This window comes from Mercenaria mercenaria, chromosome 10, assembly GCF_021730395.1.
Source record: "Mercenaria mercenaria strain notata chromosome 10, MADL_Memer_1, whole genome shotgun sequence".
NCBI lineage: Eukaryota > Metazoa > Mollusca > Bivalvia > Venerida > Veneridae > Mercenaria > Mercenaria mercenaria.
The window spans coordinates 53,070,601-53,098,014 of NC_069370.1; the positions used below are offsets into that span (position 1 = coordinate 53,070,601).

General features: G+C 34.5%; 1 protein-coding gene across 1 annotated transcript; it reads left to right on the forward strand.

The window, feature by feature from the left end:
* Window positions 1–1,336: 1,336 nt before the first annotated feature.
* On the forward strand, window positions 1,337–27,414 carry LOC123561552 (transcription factor RFX4-like). The gene is made up of 18 exons (XM_053516918.1): window positions 1,337–1,478; window positions 12,484–12,591; window positions 13,353–13,413; window positions 14,696–14,819; window positions 15,465–15,526; window positions 15,942–16,019; window positions 16,149–16,182; window positions 16,385–16,483; window positions 16,836–16,913; window positions 17,210–17,373; window positions 18,187–18,287; window positions 18,573–18,776; window positions 19,894–19,988; window positions 21,004–21,121; window positions 21,517–21,636; window positions 21,836–21,958; window positions 22,612–22,699; window positions 26,722–27,414. Exons 1-18 carry the CDS (start codon window positions 1,337–1,339, stop codon window positions 27,188–27,190), a joined length of 2,268 nt encoding a protein of 755 aa, XP_053372893.1. The 3' UTR covers window positions 27,191–27,414.

Sequence of the window (27,414 nt, forward strand, 5' to 3'; positions counted from 1 at the left end):
TAAAAGGTCTAGTAACCTAACGCACCACTGCTATTGACAGGTCCAGTTACACACATCTTGCTGCCAATAGTCCCAATAACAGAAGGTGACACTGTCTTTAACAGGTCCAGTAACATAAAGCTATATTGCCATTAACAGGTCCAATTACAGGCAGTTATCTTGACATAAACAGGTCAATTGACAGAAATCTACCTTGCTATTAGCAGATTTAGTAACAGAAAAATAGTTACTTTGCCATTCACAGGTCTGAAAACAGAAATACCCAGTCACAGAATGCTACCTTGCATTTCATAGGTCCAGTAACAGAAATATGCTGTTTTGCAATTAAAGCTTCAGTAACAAAAAAGTGCCTTGCCATTAACAGGTCTAGGAACAGAAAGCTACCTTGCCATTAACATGTCCAGGAACAGAAAGCTACCTTCCCTTTAACAGGTCCAGTAACAAAAATCCATCTTGCCATCACAGGACCAGTAACAGAAAGCTATTTTGCCATCAACAGGTCCAGTAACAGAAAGCTACCTTGCCATTAACAGGTCCAGAAAGAGAAAGCTACCTTGCCATTAACAGGTCCAGTAACAGTAAGCTACCTTGCCATTAACATGTCCAGGAACAGAAAGCTACCTTCCCTTTAACAGGTCCAGTAACAAAAATCTATCTTGCCATTACAGGACCAGTAACAAAAAGTTATCTTGCCATTAACAGGTCCAGGAACAGAAAGCTACCTTGCCATCATGTCTAGGAACAGAAAGCTACCTTCTATTTAACAGGTCCAGTAACAAAAATCTATCTTGCCATTACAGGACCAGTAACAAAAAGCTATCTTGACATTAATAGGTCCAGGAACAGAAAGCTACCTTGCCATCAACATGTCCAGGAACAGAAAGCTACCTTCCCTTTAACAGGTCCAGTAACAAAAATCCATCTTGCCATCACAGGACCAGTAACAAAAAGCTATTTTGCCATCAACAGGTCCAGTAACAGAAAGCTACCTTGCCATTAACAGGTCCAGAAAGAGAAAGCTACCTTGCCATTAACAGGTCCAGTAACAGTAAGCTACCTTGCCATTGGCATGTCCAGGAACAGAAAGCTACCTTCCCTTTAACAGGTCCAGTAACAAAAATCTATCTTGCCATTACAGGACCAGTAACAAAAAGTTATCTTGCCATTAACAGGTCCAGGAACAGAAAGCTACCTTGCCATCATGTCTAGGAACAGAAAGCTACCTTCTATTTAACAGGTCCAGTAACAAAAATCTATCTTGCCATTACAGGACCAGTAACAAAAAGCTATCTTGACATTAACAGGTCCAGGAACAGAAAGCTACCTTGCTATTAACATGTCCAGAAACAGAAACTACATTGCCATTAATAGAACCGGTAACAGAAAGCTACCCTGGCATCAACATTTCCAGGAACAGAAAGCTACCTTACCATTAATATGTCCAGGAACAGAAAGCTACCTTCCCTTTAACAGGTCCAGTAACAAAAAGAAACTATCTTGCCATTACAGGTCCAGTAACAAAAAGCTACCTTGCCATCAACATGTCCAGGAACAGAAAGCTACCATGCTATTAACATGTCCAGTTTCAGAAACTACATAACCGTTAACAGGTCCAGGAACAGAAACTACATATCTGTTAACAGGTCTTCGTTCCGGAAATCTACATTGTCATGAGCAGGTCCAAGTCTCAGAAAACTACCTTGCAATTAGTAGGTCACGGTCTTAGAGATCTACATTGCCATTATCAGGTTCCCGTGACGGAAAGCTACCTTGCCACAAACAAGCCTCTGTCTAGCCATTGATCGAATTTCTACCGTGCCCAAAAGCTTGGATTCTAAACTGAATTTGCAACCAAGTCTTACTAAACTGAATTAGCCACTAAGTTCCCGTATACTACAACACTGCAATTTACATACTACATACTCAAAACATGAAATCAGATACAAGGGCATAGGGATTGTTTCTTTTTGTACTGCTAAATTTTACTTACTTCTCGTTAATGCAGCGCCTAAGTGTAAGGAAAAATTTACTGTTGATAAGTGTACCAGCACAAACAACTTTCTTATTCCGTATTATATTGACTGTCCATCTTGGAAACCTGTCCTCAACTGGCGCACCAAGAGACAAATACACAGCAAACGCTGGAATGCATATTAGTAATAAATATTTGCATTAGCGAAAATTATTCTTCATGAGTGATTAATTTGTGTGGAGTTCGTGGTAGTATGAATATGTAAAATGAATCCTAACAAAAAAAAAAGATAATTTAATATCCTTTTGAGTATTTTTCTGGGAATGACCTCCACATCGTACAACAAAGAAAAGAGAACTTTTAACACTATCAGGAAATTATTGCTATATTTGTTAAGATGGCTTTAAAACTTAGTTACCAGTAGATTTAATGTAATGGAAACACATATGAATTAGTTGTTTTACTCATTTTTCCATTCAAAATTGAAGATTCTTGCATAACAGATTTGTTTTTTGCCGATTTCGGGCATGCACAAACAGGGAAAAAACGTGTACAAACAAGGGGATTCTCGTGAGCACGCGCTGTTGGTGAACGTTTTGAATATGCTGTTGCGGGTCCAACGTAAGCAAATTATGGATCCCGAATCAATTTTGGCAGAAGTCGAAAGGTCCGAGATTTATGAAATCTTTTCATCTGCATTTTTATTAAAAATATCATTTTTCAACCTAACTTTACTTTAACTTGTAATACGCGACTGCATTGACATTCCTTATTATTGTATTATTACGCGTATTTGACTCAAAGTAAGTTTACACGCCGCGGCGATTTAATCCCTGAAAATGATAGGCAATCAACATTTACAAAAATACAATTTCGTTTTCCAAATTAATTTGAGTCGAGAAAGTTGACATGCTAACTTTAAATCTTACACTAAAACTTTTGAAAAATGTTTGTGTCTACTTTACACATCTATGCAGTCTACTGATGTAGTAATGGTGTGTAATGTAAAGCATAAACATGACGAAGCGTAAAGTTTGAAGGATTTTTGCATAGTTAACACGGGTGGTAAACGCGCAATCCAATTCCCGCCGGGAATACGCTTAAAATGGGTTGCGCAACGTCCGGTGCTGGTGTTGCGCGTAAAAAAAGACGAAATTGAGGTATGTGAAGTTATGATTTTGCTTAGTATGAGACAAGAATAAATTTTCTCGAAAAAAGCAAAATGCTATTCGACACAAATATGATAATACATCATATGTGTAAAATATCTGGTTTGTAAGTTATGATTCGGCTCTATTATCACAAAAACTCTGGCGACACGAAACGTGAAAAAAGTATGAAATCAACAAAAATGGAAGTTTTTGACCTCATATGCCTAATCTGAGGACATCTGATGCTTTTTATGATAACTCAACTGTTATAAAGTAACGAATATCAAAATTATTTGTTTCAAATCCTGCTTACGGGGACATAATTGACAAAATAATCATCGGGAATGGGGTTGCGCACCGGGAATGGAGTTGCTCATATACATCATAATGTGTATAATGTATACACGCAACTCCATTCCCGGGGCGCAACCCCATTCCCGATTATTTTTTTGCCAATCTTTCTCCCATAAGCAATATTTCATTCAAGTGTATGTAATATTCATGACTGTTTTACACGTGTTTGATCATTCGAAGCGTCACATTTCCAGAAAGAAGGCACAAGAGTTAGAAAATTTGCATTTTTCATGATTCCATGCTTTTTTGACAGCCCGAGCCATCAGAGTTTTCGTGATAACAGAGCTGATTCTTTAATTAATAAGTTGGTATTTCACATATATGATCCTTATTCATTTTTGTGTCGAATAGCATTTTGCTTTTTCCGAAAGCACTCGTAAATGTGTAATTATTTACAAAATCAAAAACCCACCTACCTCGATTTTGTATATATTGATGCGCAACACCAGCACCGGAAGTCGCGCAACCCATTTTTAGCGTATTCCCAGTGGGAATTGGATTGCGCGTTTACCACCCGTGGTTAATGAACATTTGATGAACAGAAGGTATTTATTATATATTTTTCAATTTATTTGTAGATCTCACCAACCATGTTTGAGTTTATAAATCCAATCTAAGTTGATTATATCTATGTTGGAAAAATTCAAATTTTTGTGTTTATCAAACTTTGATCGCGATGGGGTGGGGTGCAAGGCAAAATTTTCTAGTTATAGACCTAGAGATTTCATTTAACGACATGAAGAATATAGGTATCGATACCAGTTTCTATTAAACGACAATATTTACATTTAAAAAGCGTAAGGGACAGACTATTAATTTAAACCAAGCAGAATTGTGTTCTGTCGGCACCTCACCTGCAAATTGTGTAAAGACAGGATGCCGTGTATGCCCTTTTCTCATAATTCCGAGCCTCTAAAGCTAAACTTCCTACCGATATATCGGAAAAAGGGGGAGTCATGCTTATTTTACATATATTTAATATTAAAGAAATTACCACAGCAAGAATGTCCGTTCGACATGTATAAAATATGCACTGTTTCTGTATGCCCTGGAAATGCATAAATAAAACATGTGTCCATAACAACCTGAAACGGCCGACTTCGATCGGCTAATGTCAGCTGAATATATAGTCTTGTTTTTTCGACATTTCCAGCACTTTAGCTGTGTTTTATGCAAGAATAGCGATAACACACGTTTGTTTCGTGAAACAACATCTGCAGAATCCCTCGGGCTATGTTGGTGCACTCGCCCTACGGGCTCGTGCACCAACCAATCCCTTGGGATTCTGCAGATGTTGTTACACAAAAAAACGTGCGTTAACCCTACAGCGTAACCGAAGGTACATTGTACTAAATATACGGTCGTAAAGTACGTATTCCTAAAGTGTATTCATCAAAATGGTCAAAAGTAACCCGGGCTAGATTCCAGATTCAGACATTTTTTTCTCTCATTTTTAAATAGCTTATAAACAGAGACACATGCTCTAATGTTTACAATATGACCGAAGTTCAATTTTAAAGAAAAATCATTTTAGCCAAAACCGGCGTCCATTCCCTTTAACTGGAAAATTGTAAATGATGCATAAATCAAGCTAAACAATACAATCTACGTGGAATTGATTATTACCATTATAAAATTTCTAAAATGGACTGGTTCATTATTCAGTTTGGGCAATACCATTTATCATGCGAAGGGCTGTTCACAGAAAATTTATTGTCTTAATAGCGAACAGTGCAGACCATGATCAGGCTGCACGAATGTGCAGGCTGATCTTGGTCTGCACGGTCGAATACGCAGAATCACCAGCAGGCGAAAGATTAATGCTTTAATTTATCTAGTATTTCTATTGATTATGTTTTCTTTTTCAAGTTTTCACCAGATAGCCAATAAACTAGATGTTATGAAATTACTTGCACAGTCTCTCTCAACTTGAGTTTGTATTTCACAGAATAACAACAATTTTTATCATTATTCTTTTACGTATTAACATTAAATCAATTAAGCCATTTTAAGCGTTTTCGTTCTTGCTACTTTGTACTTAGTACTTCAAGGGGAATTTACGAACAGAAGAAACATCGTGTATAGTTTCTCCGATTTAATCTTTTATGTATATTTGAGCCACGCCATGAGAAAACCAACATAGTGCATTTGTGACCAGCATGGATTCAGACCAGCCTGCGCATCCGCGCAGTCTGGTCAGGATCCATGCTGTTCGCTTTCAAAGCCTATTGCAATTAGAGAAACTGTTAGCGAACAGCATGGATCCTGACCAGACTGCGCGGATGCGCAGGATGGTCTGAATCCATGCTGATCGCAAATGCACTATGTTGGTTTTCTCATGGCGCGGCTCATTTGGTTTGTTTCACAACCAATAGTAACATTAACACAAACAAGATTGCGTCTTTCACTGTCAAATTTGTATGCGTATTTGTTCTTGTTAGTACATGATGTTTAACTTATACCTCAAGACTGATATTTTCTTCTCTAGCAAGACTTACAAAGCTTTCATAAGTAAATATTATATTAAAAAGTTCGCTCTGTTTATAAGCAATGCTGTTGAAGTATCAGAATAGTTTAACATACACACTACGAAATAAAAAGCTGTTATAAAGAAATTAATATATCTATGGAAACTTTCTTTAAAAATAATAAACCATTATAAAAAAAATCTTACCTAGAGTCAAACCCAAAGTTGAGGAAAACATGGCTGACAACGTCAATCAAACTGGTGTCCCAACAATGCAATTATTTTCGTAGGAACACAGTTTGATCAAAATTGAACATCAGTTAAGAAATTGTATAATTGAATTCAGTTATAAAAGACCTTACGGCAAAACCGTTCTGGCTTTTTTGTACTTCATATCACATTTTAATTATTTTAATGTTCCGAAATGTTTTAATTGATTGCAAACTTCATTTTATAACTTTAGAATTTGAAATTTACTACCTATGCAAGGGATGATTTTCTCCTCCATTTACAACTTGACTGAGTTCACTACGGAACACTGGAAAGGCCGCAAGTCGACGCCCTATCAAGTTTAGTTTCTTTACATGAAATTGAACATTAGTTTCAATGAACATGATTAAACTATATAACGAGTGATGCTTTACAAAAAAATTTAACATAGTATAAACATTTATACAAATATACATCTGTCCTTAGTGCAAAATAGCATTACTCTACTGTTTCGGCGTCGTGGATACATGGCCCACAACACTGCAATCTATTCACACCTGTCTTGAAATGTGCAGAGTAATACGATAAATTTGCGTTAAACGGAAAAATTGTACATGCATCCATTGACCTATCGCACCCAATATGTATTTCTCATAAGGTAGTGGACGCGTAATGACTCTCGGCATTTTTCGTTTGACTCCGTATTCTCCGTATGCGATTTCGGCAATCTCCGAGGCAATTTTCTGTTATGTCCGAATGATGCCGAAATATAGAATATGAAAATACGTAATCGCACGGAAATTGTCGAATGTCATTGCGGGTCCATTACATGGTCTAACCATGTATCATAGTATTTTATTATTTGAATATGTCTTGCCCTTCCCCATATACATGTATCAAACAATATGTACATGTACATGTTAGCACTCAACATAAGGCACAGCTTAAGAATTTTTGATACTGATAATCTTTTCTTTGTCTTGTTATTCTAGCAATGCATACACAGTTTTCTAACTAACAATTTCGTAACTCTTTGGAAATAATGTTAAAGAATTAAAAATTGTTCACCTTGGTTATACGCATCATTGAAGTATCTAAATACAATGCCCTGTTGAACCGTAACTTTCACAGAAACGAATTTTCATACATGTGAGGAATTCGTGCGAATATTTCATAAAAATCGTATTTCGTAAAAATCGTACGAATATGTCACAAATTTATGAAATTTAAGTTTTGCATCTGTACCCCAATTAAATCTAAAACATTTATTTCACCTACCAAAAAACCAACAGCAACAAAAAGCAACATCGGTAAAACCAATGGAAGCTCCCTAAAATACATAGTATACTACATTTGAACAATCAAAGGCAGTCACTCGGTGAAAAATTATCGGACCAACACGAAGACAACATGCGCATCTCCTTTTTATATCAAAGCTTTATATGAAGTTTTGCTTAATTTTAGCCAATAGTTGCTGAGGAATACTTCGGAAAGAATTGTACTGCAGTATACTAATGTTGAATAATCAAAGGGTATTAACTCTGTAAAAAATCGTCCGACCGGAACACGAAGACAATATGCGCATTTTCTTTTGGCAGTGTATTTTTTAAATTCAATCCAGTAGTTGCCGAGAAATACTCCATACGAGCGTTACGGGAGGAGGGACGGGCGGACGTCGAGACGGACGGACGGACGAAGCGACGGCTGTATGCTTCTCCTTCGGAGAGCATAAAATGCAATAAACGATTGTTTAGATGAATATATCGCTCGTACGATTTCCTGTCATGTTCTAGAGGAGGAGAATAATTGGAGTTGTACTTTTAATTACCTTTCAGGTTATAGAGAAGAACTGGGGTTGTGAATTTAATTACCTTTCATGTTCTAGAGGAGGAGAATGCGGGTTGTACATTAAAATACCTTTCAGGCTCTAGAGGAGGAGAATTGGGGCACAATATAGCAAAACGAAACAGAACAAAACAGATCAAAAGACAAGAAATGCGGCAATGCCACGAAACCAGGTTTTCAACACTTTTCATAAGAATAAACAAGAGTGCCAGAATGTCACAATATACGCCCGTCACAGCAAATTTCTTTACTCTAGCACCTGTATTTGCAGATGTAATTTTAATTTTGTGGTTGTTTAGTAATCATTGTAATTCTTTTGTTTTTCTAAGTCCACAAAAAAACTCCTTACCAGGTAGAGATACCTTAAAATACACCTAAAATTAGAAAGTAACAACTATGTTGTACCACAGAAAAGTGGTCTTGGTTTTTCCCTACGGTCAATTATAAAAAAGCTACAATATAAGTTATTTATAGTAACAACTAAGGGAAGTTAATCTTAAAAAAAAAAAAAAAAAAAAAAAAAAAAAAAAAAAAAAAAAAAAAATACAAAAAAAAAAATTGTAAGTCCACACAGAAATCCTTACCAGGTAGAGATTGGTCAAAATACACCTCAAAATTGGATGTCACATGCATGTTGTACTACAGAAAAGTGGTCTCGATTTTTCCCTACGTCTAGTAATGAAAAAGTTACAATATAAGCTATTTATAGTAACAACAAAGGGAAGTAATTCTAAAGAAGGGAACTGCGCAAGACACTTCGTCTCATGATGGTGTATAATTGTGCCAAGTTACATCAAAATCCCTCTATGCATGAAGAAGATATGCTCCGGACAAAGTTTTCATTCTTGTATCCTTTGACCTCTAAGTGTGACCTTGACCTTAGACCTAGGGACCTGGTTCTTGTGCATGACACTCCGTCTCATGATGGTGAACAATTGTGCCAACTTTCATCAAAATCCCTCCATGCATGTAGAAGATATGCTAACCCTAACCCTAACCCTATTTTTAGTAACAATGACCTTGACCTTGATTTTAGAAACCCCAAAATCAATCCCAAGCTACAACTTTATATAAGTTTTCTATACACCAAGTTTCATCACGATAGCTCATTCCTAAGTTAAGTTATTGACCGGAAACCCTTTTTCTATTTTAAGTAACAGTGACCTTGACCTTGACCCCAGAAACCCCAAAATCAATCCCAGCCTTTGTCTTGATATAAGCTACATACATACCAAGTTTTATTCAAATATCTTTACCGAAACAAAAGTTATTGACCGGAAACCCTTTTTCTATTTTAAGTAACAGTGACCTTGACCTTGACCCCAGAAACCCCAAAATCAATCCCAGCCTTTGTCTTGATATAAGCTACATACAAACCAAGTTTTATTCAAATATCTTTACCGAAACAAAAGTTATTGACCGGAAACCCTTTTTCTATTTTAAGTAACAGTGACCTTGACCTTGACCCCAGAAACCCCAAAATCAATCCCAGCCTTTGTCTTGATATAAGCTACATATATACCAAGTTTTATTCAAATATCTTTACTTAAACAAAAGTTATTGACCGGAAACACCAGTTTGACGCCGCCGCCGCCGCCGCCCACCCGCCCGACCGACATCTACCCCAATCTAATAACTCAGGTTTTCGTTGAAAACCTGGTTAATAATAGAATAGAACAGAACAGAACAGAACAGAACGGAACGGAACATAGACTAGAATAGAATAGAATTTTAGAATTTTCAATAATGATATCTTTCAAACGCTTGCATCAAAATCAGAATTTATACACTATACACTTGCAGCCTCTGCATGTACGATTGCACTTTGGAAACATTTAAAGCCTCCTAAAATACAAGAATGAACCCATAAATTCTACCATTGGAAGGCAAGTGTTTTTGTGTAGTTAAAATCATTTCGGGAGAGAAAACATTTCCATGTGCAATGGTTGTAAAGCTTACAATGCAATTGATTTTCACATGCCGACGACATACACCTAAAGATTGTATGGAATTCTGGGTTTGAACATATTTTGGTTACTGATGCATTCCTTGCAGAGTCATTGGGCTATATCCAATATTTTACCGTTCTTGTTATTACCAAGGACTTGATAAGGTAGGTAATTGGTTTAAACTGGCGTTTTGACTGTCAATTTGGTCTTTTATCATCTGTGTAAAAGAATTGGTGCGAATCCATATTACTGTTGTATTTTACAGTGTAGTAAAGATGTCTACACTTGATTTAGAATGTTTACACATTGTCAACATGTTTGTTTGATTATCGATTCGTTTACATTTGCCGACGGGGTTTCGATCTGCCAACGACAAACATCAAAAAAATGATACCTTTTAACAGTTTATAGCTCTTCCACATACTTATGTAAAGCATCTAGATAAACAACAGTATGTTATTAAAACAACATAATAATTATTACAACAAGTATATGACTATTCCATACAGAATTATAAGACTATTCAACAATTGCATTCTATATACAGCTATCATATATCACATTGCTTAAAATCAGTATTAATGTTTACTTTAAGAAAAAGATTGATCCTGTCTTCGACTTTTCTATGTACTGTTTGTCATTCTTACTATGGTGCTATCCACCAGTGAAATACCCACATGGCCAGTAATCTAATTTACACATTAATTTGACTATCCTATATCGGTATGGAACTTTTATGTTGAACCATTATGTCACTGGTGAGTTTACTGTTTATGTGATATCACTAATATCACTATGGCGTTATATTTATTAATTACAAGGATAATTTCTGATAAATATTCATCTTTAACATTACAATACTCTAGATAACCATTTGATATTTTATTTAATAAATTATATTACTGAAATTGTAAGGTCTTTAAAAACAACTCCCTGCATGTACGAATGACGTACATATTATATATATACTGAAATCCTACGTTTCAACTTCGGCAGCTGAATTATATGACAAACGAAAAAGAATAAAAATATATTCAAGCCAGACATGATACAACAGGTAACCGATGAACAAACGGTAAAAGAATTCTTAAAGATGATATTAGCAACTTAGATTGTTCAAAATTTACCAAAAAGTCTATTTAATAAGCGATTATTTCATACTTAAAGAACAAAAATAATCATAACATGTAAAGCCATTAAAATTGTTAATATTGTATGACATTTAATTATAATTGCAGCTCTCATATAGTTATTTTATAAATATTTAGCCAAATAAGATCAATTTCTGATGATAAAATATATAAGTGAAAAATAAACATAGTGCATCTTTAAAGGTATTGCATTTGATTTACAAAAGCATTCCTTTCTAGGTTCAACGTTTTCGGGACAGACATAAAATTGTCATATTATCATTTGTATCATTGTTTACATTTTCGAACTTTATTTAAATGGAACGTTTTACACATTTAAAAAAAGTATTTATATCAGTTTTGATGGTTTAATACGCAAAAAAAAAAATGGTGTTATTTTTTGTGGCACCTATATATATATCACGATCAGTTTTGTAAAACTGCATGCTCTCCTCCATGAGCTTACTTTCAAATGGTTACAATCCACACATTTAAAGGGCCCTTTACAAGACCATATTTAAAAATTAAGTAAATCGATCTCGCAAGATAGTTTATGATATGTACTGGTCAATATTCTGGCAGGTCGTTATACCTTTTTCTCGATCCGCTGAGATACCTATCAAGGAAGCTTAACTGGATTACCTATACTCAGTGCTAATTTGACCAAACACGAGTCAGAGTTCGGTTAATATGACACTATAATTCCTGTACGAGGAGGTAGCCACTTTTAACTCGTGCGAACAATATAAATTCTAGCAATCTATTGTTTAGATTTATTGGAGAACTATTGGAGAATTATAAAAGCATAGACAGCGCAACAGGCGACTGTTGGAGACACATTTATTTTTCATGTCATCAAAATTTCCATATTCTACCACACAGCAAATAACCTAATTTACATTTCACCTGAGCGTAAACAATTTCCGACACTGTTTACAAATTACTGTTTGATGACGTTTATTCGCACGAGCAGCCGTTGCTGGGCAACCGGTATCGTAGGACCTGGAATGCCGGTTATAATCCGCTATAAATTCAAATGAAACTCTTAAAATCGTATTTGATGGGTACAAATGGGAGTTATTTTATAACTTTTATTTTATGATGTCCGCTAACCTGTGGATGTTATTTTATATTCTATTTTAAGTTAAAGTCCTCAACAAATCACAAAACGGCTTCTGAATAATATTTTTGATTCAACTGGATTTTATTTAGGATCTTTTCCTTTGTCAGTCAAACTTGCATTCAGTCTATGTCAAAAATCGCAGAAGAATTAAGCCGCAATTCAAGTTATGCGCTTAGGCTATGTACACAAGGCATTGTTATTACAGTATTTATAAATTATGAAAGTTCAGATGACTTATTATTCAGTAATTAAAAAGTCCACATTTAAATGTACTATTTACAGACTGGCTGGAACATTGTCTTTCTAATGACCAAAAATCTGATTGCAATGACGTCACTGATGACATCGATAGCAGTTTCCTTGGTAACGAATCACCAGAAGAACGCAAAGGTAACTTATTAAATTAGTTTAGGTTTGGTTGCAAGAAATCTATTGCCCAAATTTACCAGAACAGTACAATTTATTGTTTCATATCTATAGATAAATCGATTACGACAGAGCATTCGTGCCAAGTGCTCTAAATTTTGAGATACGTACGTAAGTATATAGGAACTTATAATTTCCACCATTCATCAATGTATGACCTACCCAAGCTTGATTTCACCATTGTATCCAGGATATATACCTACATTTTAATAACAGTATTTTCTGGTGGTCGGGGCTCGAACTAGGTTGAAAATCTTCCAGATATGGTCAGAACTGCAAACTGTTCCAAGTTCAAACACTAACCGGTCACCTTCTTTGACCTCTTCTCAAAGTGTAGAGCTACCCACGTACTGATCTTGGTCCGACTCATACCTACACGTTCAAATAGGGTATGTCTATATATTTTAAATATAGTTAAAGTAGAACGAACGCTGTCCGGTCATCTCATATAACCCTCTGGGGCTGCCCATGGCTACTAATGCATCTAATATTGACCAGGACCTACAAACATAGTGCATTTGCGACCAGCATGGATCCAGCCCAGCCTGCACATCCGCGCAGTCTGGTCAGCATCCATGCTGTCCGCTAGCAGTATTGCAATAGACCTTGAAAGCGAACAGCATGGATCTTGACCAGATTGCGGATGCTGGTTGCAAACGCACTATGTTGGTTTTCCCGTGGCGCGGCTCATTTAATGAGTATAACAAGAGCCCATTTTATTTCAGGCACATATACAAGACTCAGATCTGCGTCAAAGCCTCATTCTACACCTCAGACTTTAAAGTGGTAATATATTTCTGTCTAACATTCACACTTGTCTGAATAAAAACGCCATATTGTATTATCTTAATTAACAAATAATCAAGGCCTTCGAGTTGTTTATCGTCTGATTTACCACGGTTCAGAGTTCAGATGCGTAGGAATTGAACCACGAGGGCGTTAGCCCGAGTGGTTAAATACTGAAGCATCTAAACGATGAACCGTGGTAAATTAGACGATAAATCACTAGAAGGCCTTGATTGTTTTCATTCTGACATTCTGATTGAAATATTGTAACAAATATTATGCTAGACTTTATTTACCCAAGGAGTAATGTATCGGACGTCTTTCGGCAATTTGACGTCATAATTGACGTCATAAAGTTCTCTTACAGGTCCACGTGTCAACCGTTGTTTATCGCAGAGTATACAGAGCTTGATTTCCTTCTTTGTTTAAGGTAGTTCTGCACGTTTGATAAACCGGAAGTGATGGCGTAACGTCATTTATCCGGAAAACGTAGAATAAAGCCTGGATTCGGCGTACGGAAATGAAAATCATTTTATGAATTAATGACAACCTGTGAGTAAATTTATTAAAACTGTTACTATATTTCTACAGCCAACATACGACATTTAAACATTTGACAAGTTAAATAATTCAAAATAATGTCTCAAAATTAGCGTGAGATATTCGGTTCACTTTAATAATGGTCAAATGTCTCAAAAATAAGCACACGAACCTATATATTTTATTTCACCATATTATAGGCCATATGTTTATTAACAACTGCGAGAAGTTTCATCAAAAACTACATTGTAGAAAAATTTCTACTCACGAAAATGTTATGAAAGTTATGATCTTCCCATACACTTCCATTATGAAAAATTGCGTGAGGTCAACATTTTTCAAATCAGTCTAGCAAAAAATCAAGCACACGACCATATCCTTTTTATTTGCTGAGTTTTCTAGGTATAGTATGTAGTTTTGAAAAATCGGAGTTTGATCAAATTCTACATTGTAGAAAATTTTTCGATCCAAACGTGCAGAACTACCTTAACTGGAAATCAAACCGAGTCATGTTAGAATATATAATACAACAGTGGGTTAAAATGATGCGTGATTTATTTAAAAATTGATTACTATTCCAATTTCTTTACATCTTTATTTTAGAAAAAATAAACATTGTTAGTATTAATACAAAATTTCATGAATATATAATTAGCTGAATCATTACATGCCGGATCAACTTGCTTCGACTGAACAAGAGAATAATTTAATCGTATTTAACACATATAACGTAAATAACCAGGTTGGAAGAGAACTACGAGATAGCGGAGGGAGTGTGTATTCCCAGGAGTACATTGTATGTACATTACCTTGACTATTGCGAGAAACACGACACCCAGCCAGTGAACGCTGCTAGTTTTGGCAAGGTTAAGTGCTTCCTGCTTTTGTTGACACATTACAGTATATTTATTTAAGTTGTTCTAATATGACATGTTTGTTTACAAATATATATGCAGATATATTTACTTCCCTTAATTGAAAAATACAGCAGAATTTCTAATACACTTAATTTCTGAGCTTTTACTCGTATTAATGCATGAGTCACTATCATTGTGAGATTTGCATACATCAAAATACTATGTATAATACCTTATTGTGTATACTTATAAGAAAACACATTCAGCTTTAATTGTAATATGTCGGAGCTTCTGTCGCTGAGGGGTTATGGCCGCCAACTTAAAATCAGTTGCCCCTCAAAGCTGGTCGGCAGGTGAATGCTGACTTGCGGAAGGTCGGTGGTTCCTCGTGATGTCTTCTGTGTCTGAAGTAATGCCGGTACTTGGAGATTTCCTCTACCAGTTAGACCTTAAACGATGCTATGTGACCTGTTCTAAATAGACACGATTAAAACTCACATATAACTACAATATGTTAACTCAGATCATTTTCACTCGCAGTTCTTCTCTTTGACAAATGCATTTTGAATAGTGAAATATCAACCAAGTAGATTTATTGTTCTAAAATCCGTTTCTGGGAACAAAATAATTAGACAGTTTTTTGAAATATTACAGATCATCAGACAACAGTTCCCGCAGTTGACAACCCGACGTCTAGGAACACGAGGACAGTCAAAGTAAGATTTCTTGATTGATAAAGTTAACGATCATATTCGGGACGTAATGAATACACAAAAAATGTGTAACGTAAGTTACGTGATTTTCATATGCATACATGTATTTGAAAAAACTTTTAGACATTTCGAATTGTTACTTACCAATAACTGAAATAATACGATACATGTAATAGCCATATACGCCTATATTAATTGTAAAGTATTCATATGACAAAATTGCAAATATGTTGGAATATCAACAATTTAAAAAAAATGTTTTACATAATTTAGTCAACATACGTAAATCCAAGGGAGAAGTGCTTTTAAAATAATGACGTGTTTGAAAAGAACCGGAAAGAAAGTTCTGGTTTAATATACACAAATGCGCTGTAACTTTGTAGTTTGCATTTGCCATTATATGAACCTCTTTTTCCAGGTACCATTATTATGGCATTGGTGTACGAGAATCATCTAAGTATTATGAAGTTGCATTTTCAGCGAAAGGAGTTCAAAGGTACGTTAATCCGAATCATTGAACTCTAGAAATGAATTATGTCGTTACTGATATGAGTACTTCATCAACTACATGTTCGAGCCTATTGTAGGATCATCGTCTTATTGGTTTATTGTTATTTTCTTTCAGTTCTGCTGATGGAAAGAAGGACAACACAAAACAAGTAAGTATTTGTCAGAGTTTATAACAAAATATAATCTCATTTAATAATATGTTTTACTTTAATGATCTATTGTTTTTCAGACTCTTTGGCAATGAGACTTATGCAAAAATGGTAAATTTATAAATGAAATGTAGTTAAATAAACTGTGAATAGTTTATGTAAACGTAAAACAATAATCAGCCATGTTTTTCATTTATTTCAGATCATTGCATACTCGCCACGGTCTAAGCTTGGAACTTTGCTCCCGGACTTCCCAGATATCAAAGACATCAAGATACCTCCAAACGTGGCGCAGGAAAAGGTAATTGGGAATGTCACAAACTGTGGCACATGTGACGTCTCAGGCCTAGAGATTTTTTTCTAAACACAAAATCAATGAATGAACTATACACTACATTATCTTTCTATCCTCGTATTAGATTAACTCGCGGCAACGTCCGTGTTGTATCCGAAACAAGAAAACTTGAAAAAAAATTCTTTTATATCACTTATATCTAATTTGTCTCGGAATGATGTGCACTTTAAAATATCTAATTTCATGAATAAAATGCAACATGTCTTCTTTTTCTGTATATAATGATCTTATTGCTTTAAGGTTATATAACTATAACAAATGCTCGCATTCTCGCATTCTTTCAACTTTTCACTCGAAGGTTTTGACATTCCTAATGATGTACAGGACCCACTGTCAAAGAATTCTGGACACTGTTATAAGAGCAAATTTTGACGAGGCAAGTATATTTGAATCGTTACATTTGATATTGTTTTTACTTTTTAAATAAGGTAATGATAACTATACAAATGGCGTAAGTTTTCAAATTGCAATCTGCAAACTACAGACATTTTAGGGTATAAAGCTTTGTATACCTTTAAAAGGAGTAATGAAAAGATTATTTAATTATCTCGTGTATAAATACCAAAACACTCGTACTGCATTGCTGGAAAAAGTTTAGTACAGACATGCACTTTGTACCGACACTTTGTGCGTAATTTGTATAGCGTAACAGTTTTATTTTATCCTGTTCAGGTGCAAAGTTTCCTGCTTCACTTCTGGCAAGGGATGCCAACTCACATCAAATCGATCTTGGAGAGCAAGACCTTGGTTACACTGGTAGGAGTGTGTGACTCCATCCTCTACAGAGCCATTGCAAACGTGCTGATGCCCACTGTATTACAACCTTTACCAGAAAGGTAAACGTTGTTGAACATTTTGCGAAGATGCCACAACAATTTGTCTTGTATGGCTAAGTATATAGCTTTAAAGTAGGATAAAATCTAACTGAAAATATGAACAAAATATTTGACTCCGTCTGGAGTGCTTGTGAATATTTTGTTGGCATATGCAATGTTTTTGCAAGTTCCTTTAGTCCGCCACTACGGCCCTCATTCATTTTGTCGTATTAAACCATCTTCGCAACAAGATACACATGATAGATGATCCGATTCTGACTTGCTAACAACTGAAAATACTTTGTTTTCTAACCCGGTACAACTTTGTTTCGTCTGTTGAAATTATCAAAACGAATAATTAACATTTTATTACGTACTGGCATATAACATGGAATATCCATTTGATCCACCTTGCAGGGCTTTTTGTGTGTAATGCGGCTTTATTTTGCAAGGTCCAGACTGAATGTAAACATAATTGTAAAAGGGGTATTAGTTTGGGATTAGGGTCTTTTTTTATTTTTATTTGTAAAGATTCGATATCTTTAATAGTGGCAATTCTATGTACAAGCAAAATTTAAAATTTAACTTTAAAGGAAAATGGTGCCAAAAATGGCCGAAACTTACAATGGAGAATACCAAAACAGATAGATCTTTGACGATAAATTCAAAACTAAAATCACGGTATTTTGGCTTACTCCAATTGCCAACTTCAGAGTTATGTTGTTTAGAATGATGTATAATATTAGCTGTATAGTCTTATATCTAAAGAGAAATTAAAAACAAAACGGTGGGTCAAACAACAGTTTTGATTTTGAAAATTTCTATACGTTCCAGTCTGACACAAGTTATACGGAACTTTTCTGTTCAGCTTGATGATTGGTTGCGACAGGCGTTAGATTCTCTGCCGGAAAGCTTACAACGAGTGAAATTTGATCGTAAGTAATGCTGCTTTTACACGTTGTTATCAAAAAGGAAAGGTTGCCAATTAACTTTACAGTACAAATATTTTTAATTCGATGTTCAAAAATGTTCTTACCTTATTTTCTAATGCAGTACATTTGTATATAGTTTAAACAGTGGTTAGTAGATTTTTATTAAAACGTTTAGAATGGCAACAGATTACTGGAACTTCCACCTGTTTATGTAACCCACCAATTTACACATACTTCGAAAACTGATCAATTATCAGTTGTTACTGATCAAATATTTTCTTGATGCAGTTGCCAGACGATTCTCACAAGTATTAAAGAGACAAACGTCACTGAACCACCTTTGTCAAGCTGCAAGGACTGTGATTAACTCGGCGGAAATTACGTCACAGATGTTAGATGATTGGTTTAACGTTGACCTCAACAGTATTATCAAACAGACTCTGTATACCACTGAGAGCAACAGCAACATAGATAATATCGTCATTGTAAAACGTGAGGCAAAACTTCTGTCATTTTGAAATACCTTAAATATCATGAAGCGGGAAGGGGTTTGGTCTAATTTTATCTATGCCTTTTACAGTCTCAAGGTCACGCCCCAAATTCGATATGCGTCAGTGACAGCATTTACTTTGCTAAAAGTATTGAACAGCCCTTTAAAGGGTGTCGAATTTTCAAATTACAAAAGTTGAACTGATTTCGATACAAATGTGATTTTATGAAAACTGATGTAAAACATTATTTTGTTGATTAAATACAGTAATTTTTAGTGATAAGCCATCGGGAATGATGAGGTTTTTAAACCGCGATACAGTACAAAATATTACTTCTCATCGTTTATAAAATTTATGGTAATGAAGATTTTTGTAAGTCTAGGGAACTTATGATGCATGGAAACCTGCCCGATTATAAATAAAAACAAAATCGTTCCGTCATACACCTATTCGTGTTACAATGTCTGCAAATGATGAAATTGCTATTTAAAATATCAAATACCTATGAGGGTTCTCTTGTCAGAAAGCATTCACAGCCTTTATTTATTTGTCTTACCTACAACAAAAACAACTCGACTATTTTTCTTCTTGGACTTCAACATGTAGTTTTAGGTTTTGAAATTACCATTAGTACCCAATATGTTGCCTGTGACTAACTAATTGACGCCGTAGAATTTGTTCAAAGCTGTACACTAGACAAATTAAAACTTTTCACTATTTTTAAATGCCTGGGGTATTCTAGGTAGCATGGTTGCACGCATTTTATTTCGATTGGTAAACCTACATAGCGTTACGTCAGCTAGGATGCCTTTACATCAATTTGTACTGTAGGGTCTTTTTCATGTATGCATCAATAGTACCGATGTTTCTACACTTTATTTATGTGTATGCGTGTAAGTGTTACTATGGACATAAACCTGCTGCCAATTATGCTGAATGTTATGGATTACTGCAAGTGTTTTATTCAGTATGGTTTTATTCTACATTAAACATACTGCACTTTTAACGCGAGTTTGTGACTACTACAATACTTAAAAGGTGGCTTTGATCGTGTTTCTTTTGCCACTTTACGTATTTCTAGTGAAAAGCAGATCTAATCATGTTTACACATTTTCCAGTTGCGCGGGATTTTGAAATATTACTGGAAGAGCAAGCGCCACTGGAATCCTACATAGAATGGCTTGACGGAATGATAGAACAATGTGTTTCTAAGGTAAGAAAAATAAGAGATTAAATATCAACAATTTCGGCAATTTCGATTTCTACATTTAAAAATGTGAGATGTTATTTCAAACTGCATAGTCGGGCCGACACTATTGCGCAGTTGCAAAGGTGAGCTGCAGGGAATTTCCAGAAATCATTCATGTCATAATGACGGAAATTGGTGAGGGCTGCTTGAAGTTTTGTAACAAAAATTTTTCATCCCATTCTAATATTTATTGTTCAAAATCTATGAACATAGACTACAATCAACCAAACATAACATACTCGTTTTAAATGAGTCTGTTCGTGGGAGGAGGGAATGAAATTTGCAACACCCTTAATGCTCACTCTCGCTCCCGTCCCACAAGCAACAGCGTAAGCAGAACTCTATTATTTATAAACATGGAATGGATTCTATTGTCTAAAAGGACCAGAAAATAAAACAGCACCATTCTTATTTAAGGGTATAAAATGTGTCGCATGTATCTCAAAAAAAATTTTCCTAGGGTCATAAAACATTTTAGAGGATAGTTATAAAGCATGTTTTGTTCACCTGATATTCTGTTTAGGTTTTCACTCAGCCAGGTCAGAGTTATTGTCCTTGACTTAGTTAAAAATACGCATGAAGTGCTTGTAAGTTTATGTTGCAGTTATCCTATAAGAGTCGGAAAACCATTTACATTGACAGGAAGGGGAGCACCAGTGTCCTATGGACACACATCTACATAGTGCAGTCTTTTCTTATTACGTCAATTATGTTTTTAACAGATATTAATGGGTTTAATTTCATATAATTCATAAAGATTTTAATTTTATTTTATGTCTTCTATAAAGTGAATATCAAGAAAAATTAAAGAAAATAAAACATAATGTTACGAAAAATTTCATACACTATTCTAAACGGCAAATGGGAATGCTTGGGCACGGGAGTATGGAAAGTTACTAGTTAGATTTTCCAAGAAATACACTATCTATTTTGCTATTAACAAATGAAAAGATATATGTTATCTTGAAATGTTTATTAGAAATGCAAACAACAAGGCGATGGTACTCCTCGGGTAGCCAGACAGTTCCTGTTGATGTGGAGTTGTGTTGGAACACGAGTGATACGGGACATGACCCTGCATAGTGCACCTAGCTTTGGTATACATAAATAAAATAATATCTTTTATGTTTGGTACAAAATGCATTGACGCATGCATAAATAGATTGAATTATTATGATTTGCATTTACTTTGAAGAAAAACTTCTGAAACGATGGAAAAGATGTGCTGGGAAGGAATTCACACTTTAAACATCTCACAACTCGCTCGTATTCCCTTTAAAATTTAGTTTGTTTGGACTGTGTTGTTTAAACATGACTGTTCCTTTAGTATTAAAAGTGTATATATCATTCTCTCTCGTTAGTCTATAAGACTTAATACTTAATTTTACTTGTATTTTGCATTTAGAATGTTCTGTTAAATTTTGTTGTAAAGACATGCTTTTTGAAAGTCATTTTTATTTGTTTCGCCGAAATTAATACTTCATATTTTCAGGTTCATTTCACCTGTTACATCTCATGTTTGATGAGTATGTACTCTATATGGTTGAAAATATACACAACCATGACAAGGCAAACGACTTACTGCGTGCAGTCAAAGGAGAAATAGCAATGGGTAATGTATACATGTATCTGTTTTAATAAGTTATGTAAATTATCAAAAATGGCTTAGTTATATTTACCTTTGGGTAGCCTTTATGACGTTTGTCGTATTACCACTTCAGCGTATGCACATACTTAGAACTATTTATATCATTTAACTAAAATGTCATAGTTACAGAACTTTGTTTTTATTTCTATATATACTATTTCAGATTTTTTAGATGAACTTCTGCTATCTGTACAATACCCTTGCAAAAGCAGTATTTTGACTGACTCGATGGATACACAAAGAACAACTGTTATACGGGGACCTGAATTACCATTCCAGAATGGCGGTATATCAAAAATTTGTATCTTTCAGATAAGGTTAAAAAGAGATAGTATATATAAATTTTAAAAAAAAACAACATCGCCTCAGGGTGCCAACAGGAAAAGAGAATTCTGTTAAAATTGAAGACAGAGTTAAGGTTCTTCTCAAACGTACTTACCTAATGCTGGTCAACAAGTCAGTCAACTTGTTTAAAATACTGTGTCATAGACTGGTTTCAAGAACAGTTACCATGTACACAAACGTTAACCAAACTTCACATTTTCGAGGTGCACAAAAGGCCGGAGTTATTACAAAATGGAAGATGAGGAGTTATGACTTTGACCTACTTTCTTATTTACTTGTTGAAAACAAATGTACAGATAATTATCCAATAAAAATACCTAAACAAACAGTTGAACAAAATGAACACGAGTTTAATAAATTAAATAAAGACATTTTTTTATATTCTTTATTTAGACATATATATTTCTTTAACATCTAAGCTTGACCTTTCTTTTTGATTTCATAATGATATGCATAGTGTTGCTTGTATATAATATATCAGTCTAAATGTAACTAGATTCTCAAATATTTCTGTAATATTCATTCTCATTAGCAGCAAAGTATTCGGGTGTAGTTTTACATTGTCGCCAACAAAATATGTTTTTATAATTTCAGAAATCGAAGAAAGTTCCGGATACTACTCTCAAAACGAATCAGTATGTTTTCAACAGCCAGTTATGTGTACCAATCAAAGAATGATTTGGTGAGTCGTTAGATAGAGACAGTGATGGAGAGAAAACGTTTTTAATTATCGTTGCAGACACATTTTCATTATATTACTTATCCCAATCATTTATTGCATGTAGCTTTACCCAAAAGTGTTGAAACTGCTGCGGTTTAGCAACTACAAAATAGTTTGTTTACTTTTTGTTCGAAAAACTTAAATTGCTGGCTATATTATTGTTAATCAGAACGTTAACGGAGATCTAATATACATTTCCCTGGATTTTATTTAAAAAAAAACCCGTATTGCTGAATCATTTTAATTTCTCCATCGATCTGCTGTTGAATTATTCAAAATATTAATTAAGTTGTTCTACAATGCTTATATTTTGCCACACTTAGACTATTGCAATATCATATGGGGTAATTATAATTCACAACTTCAGAACGGTTTGATTAAACTTCGAAAAAGAGCAGCTAGAATAATACTAGATAAGCCATATGATGTGTCTTCTGAAGAACTCTTCATACAACTTTGCTGGATGACTTTTCCAGACCGTGTAGCATATAAAAAGCAATAACAGTTTTCAAATCCTTGCAAATAGAATCCCCACAATGTCCAGATTATTTACAAAGCAAATTTCAATATGTTGACAATACAAGATTGAGATCTTATGGCCAATAACTATTAAAGGTTCCAAAACCCAATGTAGAACTCTTTCGTAAATCTCTTACTTAGTAGGGTTCTAAACTTTGGAATCACATCCCTATTGATATCCGTTGTGTAAATACATTAAAAGAATTTAAAAGAAGGTATATACGCTGGAAGTTCTCTGTATCGAATTAATACTGTTAAATAAAAGTGGTGTAAATGTTTGTTTCTGTAAAAATATCTTTGTACAGTGATTTAAATGTGTGTACAGTTCTAGGACAAGGGGTAGCTGGAGAATCAATTTTGATTTGGAACTTTCAGGCTTATTGTCTTGTCAGCATGATGTCCCATTAAGAATCAGAAAATGTGAATTAATGGCACTGACCAATTTGATAAGCTTGGAATCTGTTCTAATGGTGGTTTGAGAATTTTTGAACATGTTTAATGATTGTAAATTTTTAGTCAATGTTAAATTTTGTGTCTCACAACAAGAATGAATGTGATAACTCAATAGTTGTTTTATTTTGAGATGTGTTTTATTAAAAATCTTTATTGAAACTGTTTTACAAAATGAAGTTAAGAATAAACAGTGTAAGCATTTTATATTGTAACGTGTGATAAAATATAATTTACATTGTAATTGGCAATGTTTTATTATACTACAATACAAATGCAACTTTGAATCACAAGACCTAGGGCTTGAAATTTATAATTCAAGGGTTTAGTTAGGCTAAAATGGAATTGTAGGCCACTGTCCAAGGAGTGTGTGGCATGCTTCCACAGAAAATGTTCACATTATAGATGCAAATTGGTTTTTATCTGGACTTTTTATGTTTTTTATTCGTCAAAATGAAGTGTAGACCCGTGATAGCTATTGTACAATTTAGAATGTGCACCGGTGTTAAAGGCGTAGCTGAACCGTAATGAAAGTAGAAGTCACTGTTTTAAGGGTGATAGGGGGATGTCTCCCCAGAAAAAAAATACATTCTAGATAAAACATGATGCGTTTTAGCGAAATTCATATTCAATTTATATTTTAACATTATGTACAATTAGTAAATATTTAGAATTTACTTAGAGAATTTTACTTTTTGTTGATTCTACCTGACAATAATTCATAATACCTATGCTCTTAAGTCAATGATTACGATCTTAAGTCAAAATGCATGAGAGACCTTCCGTCAGATTGTCTGACCTTTATTCAGAATAACTGGGACTTATAATTTCAGAATGCCTGTGCCCTTAAATCAAAATGACTGCGATCACAAGTCAGAATAACTGTGACCTTTATTCAGAATATCTTTGAATCAAGTTCAGAATGCTTATGCCCTTAAGTCAAAATGACTGCGATCACAAGTGAGAATAATTGAGACCTTTATTCAGAATGTCTTTGAATCAAGTTAAGAATGCCTATCCCTTAAGTCAAAATGACTGCGATCACATGTGAGAATAACTGTGACCTTTATTCAGAATGTCTTTGAATCAAGTTCAGAATGCCTATGCCCTTAACAAGTCAGAATAACTGTGACCTTTATTTAGAATGGCTTTGAATCAAGTTCAGAATGCCTATGCCCTTAAGTCAAAATGACTGCGATCACAAGTGAGAATAACTGTGACCTTTATTCATAATGTCTTTGAATCAAGTTCAGAATGCCTATGCCCTTAAGTCAAAATGACTGCGATCACAAGTCAGAATAACTGTGACCTTTATTCAGAATGTCTTTGAATCAAGTTCAGAATGCCAATGCCCTTAAGTCAAAATGATTGCGATCACAAGTCAGAATAACCGTGACTTTTTTCAGAATGTCTTTGAATCAAGTTCAGAATGCCTATGCCCTTAAGTCAAAATGACTGCGATGCCCTTAAGCCAAAATGACTGCAATCACAAGTCAGAATAACTGTGACCTTTATTCAGAATGTCTTTAAATCAAGTTCAGAATGCCTATGTCTTTAAGTCAAAATGACTGTGATCACAAGTCTGAATAACTGTGACCTTTATTCAGAATGTCTTTGAATCAAGTTCAGAATGCCTATGCCCTTAAGTCAAAATGACTGCGATCACAAGTCAGAATAACTGTGACCTTTATTGAGAATGTCTTTGAATCAAGTTCAGAATGCCTATTCCCTTAAGTCAAAATGACTGCGATCACAAGTCAGAATAACTGTGACCTTTATTCAGAATGACTTTGAATCAAGTTCAGAATGCCTATGTCTTTAAGTCAAAATGACTGTGATCACAAGTCAGAATAACTGTGACCTTTATTCAGAATGTCTTTGAATCAAGTTCAGAATGCCTATGCCCTTAAGTCAAAATGACTGCGATCACAAGTCAGAATAACTGTGACCTTTATTTAGAATGTCTTTGAATCAAGTTCAGAATGCCTATTCCCTTAAGTCAAAATGACTGCGATCACAAGTCAGAATAACTGTGACATTTATTCAGAATGACTTTGAATCAAGTAACTACAATGATAGTGACATTAATTCAGAATTAATTCAGAATGACTATGACAGTTTTGTAGAAAAACCTACCTTAACTCAGAATGACTTTCATGGATGACTGATAAAAATGAGTCTAATTTTCAGTGCAAAGAATAACTCTTATGTGAAGTTTGGTAAATAAAAGTCTGTCGACCATACAATGACAAAGTGTGTAGCAGTTGTCAGTCTAAAGATGAGAAGACAGTGCAAACTGCTTTCAGTGCAAAGAATAACTGTCAGCTAAGTGTAGTAAATGATATTTACTTCCACAAACATGTAAATTCAAAGGAAGAATTCAGGAAATCAGACACTGAACTTGTTGAAAAAGAGCCGTGTAATTTTCATTAATTATAAAAACAAATAAATGCATTTGCTTTTACATTGTGAACATAGTTGAGATGCAACACACATTTTTGATAGCAAAAATGTATCTCACTGCATTTTATACATTAATAAAATTATGCAACATTGAAACATTGAGACTAAAAATAGAAAGCTAAGCCATCAAAACTGTGGACTTAAAAGAGTCTGTGCTGTTGCCATATACATGTGTAGTTATTTGTTTTACACATTCCTTCTTATCATTTCACACATTGTCCAGATTTGACCACTGTCGTAATCTATAGCCCAATTGCTGAGTGTTAATGTCCATTTTATTGACTTGGGGGTTAATATTAATTACATGTATCATCCTAGCAATCTAGGAGAAATTCCCTCTCTACCCTTGTCCTATAACTATGTATTGTTTTCTTTTTTTTTCTTTCTTTTTTTTTTTTTTTTTTTTTTGATAATTTGTTGTAAATATTTAAGTAAATTGTGTTGTGAGGCTCATATGGAAGATTGGGCTTGCCCAAGTATGTTGCCTCGTTAAATAAAGACTTATTATTATTTTTATATTATTATAATTATGATTATTATTTTACTTTTAGTTCCTCTGGACAGCCATTGAACCAACCACCTCCATTCGGAAATGCTTTCCCAACGACATGCCGTCATAGAACGAATTCTTTTTACGGCATTTATTCCTCACAAGTACCGGATGTTGTTTCGTCAAATAATACCGCAGTAAACTCTTACGACTGCAATGATTGGTCAACAACAGGACAAATAGGGTCATCGGGATTAACAAACATGGCGAGCAGTAAGAATTTTTCTGACAAAAATAATTTATTGAATCCGGGAAATGCTATGGAAATACAAACTGTTCAACTACAGACGGAACGCCGACAAAACACGAGTCATTATTACGGAGGATTTTGCGGAGATCAGACAAGTTTTAAGAGATGTTCAAACGGACACAATACCTTTAGTAAGAAATGTTCGGAAGATATTCCAAATGACACTGTCAGACCGAACATGTCTGACATGTACTACCATCACGTAACAAACCTTCTTTGACGTTATTAATACTACAATATACAGCTATATAAAATGCAGTCATTTATAACTTTGAATAGAAATAATTATCGAAATATTTTTTGTTTTCAAGAATCTTTCTTCTTTCTTAATACTGTGTGTATATTATTATACGTACTTTATTTTAAAATGGAAATGATCTTTATATGTTGCTCCAAATAAAAGGGCCAATCGCCCGATAACATAGATTTTTTTAAAATAAAGTC

Coding starts and splice junctions, on each gene's coding strand:
- LOC123561552 (XM_053516918.1), top strand. CDS start 1,337: ATGTCCAGAAACAGAAACTACATTGCCATTAATAGAACCGGTAACAGA. Junction 18,777..19,893: donor TAATATCGTCATTGTAAAAC/GTGAGGCAAAAC, acceptor CACATTTTCCAG/TTGCGCGGGATTTTGAAATA. Junction 19,989..21,003: donor TAGAACAATGTGTTTCTAAG/GTAAGAAAAATA, acceptor AATGTTTATTAG/AAATGCAAACAACAAGGCGA.